Genomic DNA, 6,523 nt, shown 5'->3' with positions numbered 1-6,523 from the left:
AAATATTTTTATAATAAAATATTTAATAATTATTTAAGAAAAATTTAATTATTAAATACTCAACCTTAAGGAAATAATTATTAAAAAATTTGGTTCGTAAAGTCCATATTTTTAAATACTTTCACTGGTTCGAGTCCTGAAGGTGCCTTCACAACTTTGCAAATTTCGCAAGAGTGCAAAAACTAAATTTGTTGCAAACAAATGCAATAAACAATAAATATACAATTTTTATAAAAATATAAAATAAAATTTACCCTTTTTATTTTACCTAAAGGTAGATTTACATTCCTTGAAATAACCACTTGAAGAAGAAAATGAAAAATAAATATAAGGACATAAAAATATCCTTACAGCTTTCTCACTCTTGCGCCCTTGCGTCTCGAAAGTTTCCTCAAAAATTTTCTCACTTCCCAGAGGACGTTGCGTTCGGAAAATTTTTTTCCCCTTGGAGTTTGTCGCTCTATGTTATTTTATATGCACGTGGTTTTTGCGCGGAGGAGTGGTGCACGTCAATCGTTATCTCGTCCTAACCTTTATATCGTGGTGGCTCGCGAGGTGTTGAAAAAAGGAGAAAAAAGCAAAAAAATAAAGTAAAAATTTATCATCATCATTTTGTTTGTGTGTTTTTTGCAATTAAAAATACAAAATCGTGACCTTATTGAGGGTCGTTGAAAAATGTGTTTCACATTTTTATTTTTCCATTCCTGAAGAATTTACAAAAACAAAAAAAAAAAAAAGAAGAAGGAAGAAGAATAAGAAAAAGGTGCTTTTTTCAATTAAATGTCTCGCGTGACTTTTTTTTTTCAAACGAGCCACAACAACAATTTTCCAAATGGAATTTTTGAATTAATTCATTAATTCTGAAAAATTTTCTCGTCAAGTTTTTTTTTAAATATAGAGGAAAAAATATAAATCATCGTGTCTCCAAAAAAATTATTGTGTGAAAATATTTATATATTTGTGAAAAAGAAGAAGAAGAAGACGACGAAAAAGGAAGAAATAAAAAAAAAGAAGAGCAATTTCTTTTCTTTTTTGGTGCAAGTTATAATTTTTTTTTTGTGATTTTGGTTATTTTTTTTTTATTTTGGATTTTTGTCGTTTTAACGGAAATGGCCTCCTCCACGAGAGGAATTCAAATTGGCTCCGCCTGGTTTCAGAAGAGAATCAGTTTAAGACCACAACATCGAGGTATTCACCTTGTTACTGAGGAAATACTCAAGGAAATACCGGAAATTTGTCAATTTTCTGTTGGTCTTTGTCATATACAGAGTAAGTTTACTATTTTTCTCTTTTAACTATTACCTAGTCTCATTTAGATTTTTTTTGTAATTCAGATTTTTGTATTTTTAAAATTATTTTTCTTTTTCCTTTTGGAAAATTATTTTTACTTTCTTTTTTCATTTTCAATTTATCAAAATTTTCATTTTTTTCCAGACAGAAAAATTGTTTGTTTAACATTTTTTTGGTTAGTATTTTTGTTAGTTTTTGATTTCTCGAGAAATTTAAAAATATTTCTGTTTTACTGCAGTTTTGAAGTCTGTTTATAAATGAAAATAAATAAATTTTTATCATTTTAAATATTATTATTATTAAAAGGTTTTTATTAATGACTGTGTTGGAAAATTTAAAACACAAAAGGTTTTTTAGTACAAATTTTATTCTATGACTTAAGAATTATTTTTTTATTTAGTTTTTACTTATATATCCACGGGATTTTAATTTATATATTTTTTATTAATTTATTATTTCATTATTTTATTCTTTATTAATATTAAAATACTGAAATCATTTATTAGTATAAATTTTTTTATTATTATTATATTATTTTTTGTTGTTTTTTTAGTCGGAAAATCTTTAAATTTTGTACTATTTCAGAAATTTATGTTTTATTTAATTAAAATACTTTAAGTTTTTTTAAATGTTTGTAAATAAATTTTCGATTATTTTTTAATAAAAAAACGAATTTACTTTCCAGTTCTTCACACATCGGCGAGTTTAGCACTAAATGAAAGTTGGGATCCGGATGTAAGGGACGATATGGAAATGATGCTTAATAAAATAGTACCCGAGGGTTTAGACTACAGACACAGCTGTGAAGGTCCCGACGATATGGTAAAAAAATTATTTTTTTTGTGTAAATTTAAATTTAACAAAATTTTATTTATTTACTAGACTAGACTAGAAATCGTCTTAAAGAACGTAAATTTTTGAGAAATTTTAATTTTTCCAATTCTTCTGAAATTAGTTAAATTCTTTAATATATATTTTTAATTGATTATTAAAAATAATGGATTTATAGAAGAATTTTAATTAAAAACACTAAAAGAAATTGAATTTTGAAGCAATTAGAAATTATTGCAGAAATTCAATTATTTTCCAAATTAGTAAAATTCTTCTTAGAAATTCAATTATTTCCAATAACAATTTTAATAAAATTCATGACAAAATTCCAATTATTTTCAAAAACTTCCCTTAATTCAATAATTTTTAATAAATCTACTACTTTAATAAAATTTTTCAAAAGAATTCAATTATATAAAAAAAGTTTTTAAATTCTACGCAAACATTTCATTATTTTCATAAATAATAAAAACTCAACTCAGACTTTCAATTATTTTTAATACAATTTTAATGAAATTCCTCGAAAAATGAAATTATTCTTAAAAATTTTATTAAAATTCATCAAAGAAACTCAATTATTTAAAAAGACATTTTAATAAAATTCGTCTCAATAAGAATTCAATTATTTTTAAAAGTAATATAATTCTTCGCAGAAATTTAATTGTGTTCAACAATTTACAAAAATTCTCGTCAAAATTTCAATAATCTTTATAAACTTTTCTCTGAAATTCAAATATTTTCAAAAACTTTAATAAAATTCTTGGTAAAATTACAATTATTTTCAAAAACTCTTATAAAAAAAAGTTTCAAAAACTCTTTTCTCTTTGGAGAAATTCAATTATTTTTAAATAAAATTTTAATCAAATTTCCGAAAAATAAACTTATTCTTAAAAATTTTATTAAAATTTGTCAAGAGAATTCAATTATTTAAAAATTTGTTGATAAAATTCTTTATAAAAATTCAATTTTAAGAAACATTCAATTATTTTCATAAATAATAGAATTCATCTCAGGATTATTTGCAAAAATTTTGTTTAAAATCTTGTCAAATTTCAGTTATTTTAAAAAATTTTAATAAATTCATGTCAAAATTTCATTTTTTAAAAATTTTAATAAAATTCTTAGTACAATTTCAATTATTTTTAAAAATTATTATAAAATTTTTGTCAAAATTTCAATTACTTATTAATTTAAAGTTATAAACTTCTTCACAATTCAATTATTTACAAATATTTTAATAAAATTCTTTCTAAATTTTCAATTATTTCCAAACATTTTATTTAAATTCTTGGCAAAATTTTAATTATTTTTAAAAATTTTAATAATTTTAATAAAATTTTTGGCAAAATAACAATTATTTTCAAAAATTCTTATAAAAAAAAAGTTTCAAAAACTCTTTTCTTTTTGGAGAAATTCAATTATTTTTAATAAAATTTTAATAAAATTTCCAAAAATTAACTTATTTTTAAAAATTTTAATAAAATTTGTAAAGAGAATTCAATTATTTAAAAATTTGTTGATAAAAGTCTTTATAAAAATTCAATTATTTAATAAAATATTTGTTTTTGTATTTAAATAATTAAATTTTCGTGGATTTTTCTAGTAAATATTGATTTAAAAATGAATGTCAGTTAAAATTTTAGATTATTATTGAATATTGAAAGCAATATTGCGTAAATTTTTAGAAATAATTGAATTTTGAAAATGTTTCAAATTAATATCTTTTAGAAAATTTGAACTTTTCATACTTTTAATTAACAATTCTGTAGAATTTATTTTTTAAAAGTTTTAATTGAATTTTTCTTTAATTCTTGAAGTTTTTATTTTCTAATATATATTTAATTGAAGAATGTCAGAATAATCGAAAGTTTAGGTAAAATTGAATTGTAAACAATTGGATTTAAAAATTCTCAAAGAAGAGCTTTTTCAAAAATTATTTTAAAAAGTTGTTTTAAAAAAGAATTTAAGTTTAAAATTCTAAAAATGAAGAATTGAATTGAAATGAAAATAATTTTGAAGAAATTACTATAACAATATTTTTATATTATAAAATAATGATAGTATCAAGTTTTATAATAATATTCTTATATGTAATTGAATTTGAAATTTTTGAAAATTTTAATTTCTGTAAAAAAATATGAATGATTAAATATTCATTTAAAAACGAAGTAATTGATGTTTTTGAGTAATTTTACAATTAAAGAAATTCGTAAATAAATGTAATAGAACAGGAAAAAAGTCGTTTTGTCTGGAAGTCAGGGAGTTTGGTAAAATTAAGAATAAAATTAAAAATTAAATTAAAATTAAAATTTTGTAAAATATAAATGTAGTTTTAAAAAACTGGAAAAATTACGTTTGTTAACCTGGAAAACCTGAAAAAGTGAGGGAATTTGAAATGAGGAGTTTGTCTTATCAAGAGTTGACTGTATTAATTTAGTTGTTATTGTTAGCATGAATTGTAAATTTTTTTGAATGAAAATTTTTTAAAAAGTTTATATTGCAATATAAATAATATTTTGTAATATTTTGCAGCCGGCGCACGTGAAGGCGTGCTTCCTTGGATCGTCGTTGAGCATTCCAATCACAGGTGGAAAATTGGCACTTGGCACATGGCAGGGTGTTTGGCTGTGCGAGCATCGCGATCAAGCGGGCAGTCGTAAATTATTATTGACATTGACAGGCTGCTTGAGGGATTCGGCACGCAGTCCCTTAAGTCCCGTGAGTCCGATTGCATCGACAAGCAGCTAGGACCAATCTCATCCCAAAAGGCGTGGCCGTCGTCAGCTACGCATATCCACTTCTAGCGAATTGAGCTAGCAGCTGCCTACTTTAGCCAAAATACTAAGACAAAAACATTAATAAAAAAAAGAAAAAATCACTTTTTGAAAAAAAAGAAAAAAGAAATGAAAAACCGAAAGAGCGAAAGAGCGAAACGAAACAAGGAATTTTAGTCGAGAGAATATTATCAGAAGCAGAAAGAAATGAAAAACTAAAGGCAGAATGAAAGTGAATAGTGAAGACAAGAATGAAAGAGAGGAAACTAAAGACAGAATGCAAAAAAAAGAAGAGGAAAAATAATAATGAAAGGAAAAAATAAATTCAAAATTAAAGCTTGAACGAAGGAAAAAGGGAGAAACAGATCCGAAAAGGAAAAGGAATGAAAGAACAGAATGAAATCAAGAAAGAAGAAAAGAAAGCAAGAAAGAAGAGAGAAACGTAAACAAGAAAGAAGAAAGGAAAAAACCAAAGAAAGAGAAAAATTAAAAATTCTCATTTTGTAAAATTCTCTTTAATTGTGAAAAAGAAAACTATCGTTAGTTTTCTCTTAAATTTCGAAAAGAATTAATTTCTTTTTCTCTTAAATTTTAAAAGAATTTTCTTTTTCTCTTAAATTCAAACGAAAAATCTATTTTTTAGTTTTAAAATTTTTTATAAAAATTTATTCTTTGCCATTAATATTTGAATTGAATATTTTTTACTCTTTAAAATTTACAAAAAAGCGTCTTTTTGTTTTTAAAATTTGAAAAAATTATTTATTTCTACGAAAAAAGCAATTGTTTGCTTTTTAAATTTGAAAAATTATTTATTTCTATGAATTTTTATTGAAGCGTTTGTTTGCTTTTAAAATTAAAAAAAATTTTTTTACAAATCAAAGAAGAATAATGTTTTTTAAAATTTTTTTCAATCAAATATTTACTTTTAAATTTTGAAGAAAAAAAGTATTTTTTTCTCATAAAATATGAAAAATACTATATGTATTTTTACATGAAATTTTGAAAAAAGTATTTTCTCCTTAAATTTGAGAAAAAAAACAATTTTTTGCTTTAAATTTTGATGAAAAAAGTATTTTTCTTCCCCAAAAGTGTAAAAATACTATTTTTCGCGAAATTTTAAAAAAACTATATTTTTACGTCTTAAATTATGAGAAAAAATATTTTTTCGAAAAAAGTTATTTTTTTCTTCTTGAATTTCAATTAGAAAAACATTTTTTGTCGGAAAAAATTCTTTAAATATTCCAAGGAAATTATTCTCATACTTTTAAATTTTAAAAGAAATTAACCGCTTTTTTGGTTTTTTTAATTCAATACAAATTTTGTCTTTTTTTTTGTTTGAAAAAAGGGCAAAAAAAGAACTGCCAGGAGAATTCGTTTTAAAAAATAATTTAGACATTAAAGTAAAATTTTTACTTTTTAAATAATTTTTTTCTCTTCATAATTTTTTTCCCGTTTAATTTCTATATTTCAAGTGCTTTAAAAAAGAAACAAAAAAATTGATAATCTAGGAACGGAAAACGAAAAATAAAAGAATCAGAAAAGAGATTCATCGAAATCGAAGAAATTTTTTGTGCTTAATAACAAAAGAAAAATAAACAATTTCCAAATAGAAGAAAAAAATTAAAAAT

General features: G+C 22.2%; 1 protein-coding gene across 1 annotated transcript; it reads left to right on the top strand.

The window, feature by feature from the left end:
• Positions 1-974: 974 nt before the first annotated feature.
• LOC122503946 (UPF0047 protein YjbQ) lies at positions 975-5,227 on the top strand. Its single transcript, XM_043614726.1, has 3 exons — positions 975-1,269; positions 1,976-2,112; positions 4,654-5,227. Exons 1-3 carry the CDS (start codon positions 1,110-1,112, stop codon positions 4,867-4,869), a joined length of 513 nt encoding a protein of 170 aa, XP_043470661.1. The 5' UTR covers positions 975-1,109; the 3' UTR covers positions 4,870-5,227.
• Positions 5,228-6,523: the final 1,296 nt, after the last annotated feature.

The sequence above is a fragment of the Leptopilina heterotoma genome, unplaced genomic scaffold (genome assembly GCF_015476425.1).
Source record: "Leptopilina heterotoma isolate Lh14 unplaced genomic scaffold, ASM1547642v1 Lhet_275, whole genome shotgun sequence".
Taxonomy (NCBI): domain Eukaryota; kingdom Metazoa; phylum Arthropoda; class Insecta; order Hymenoptera; family Figitidae; genus Leptopilina; species Leptopilina heterotoma.
The sequence above is the reverse complement of the archived record's forward strand: the minus strand, read 5'-3'. Positions and strand labels throughout refer to the sequence as shown.

Excerpts from the sequence above, each read along its gene's own strand:
- LOC122503946 (XM_043614726.1), top strand. The coding sequence starts at position 1,110 with ATGGCCTCCTCCACGAGAGGAATTCAAATTGGCTCCGCCTGGTTTCAG. Across the intron at positions 1,270-1,975 it reads TGGTCTTTGTCATATACAGA|TTCTTCACACATCGGCGAGT; the intron begins GTAAGTTTACTA and ends TTTACTTTCCAG. Across the intron at positions 2,113-4,653 it reads GTGAAGGTCCCGACGATATG|CCGGCGCACGTGAAGGCGTG; the intron begins GTAAAAAAATTA and ends AATATTTTGCAG.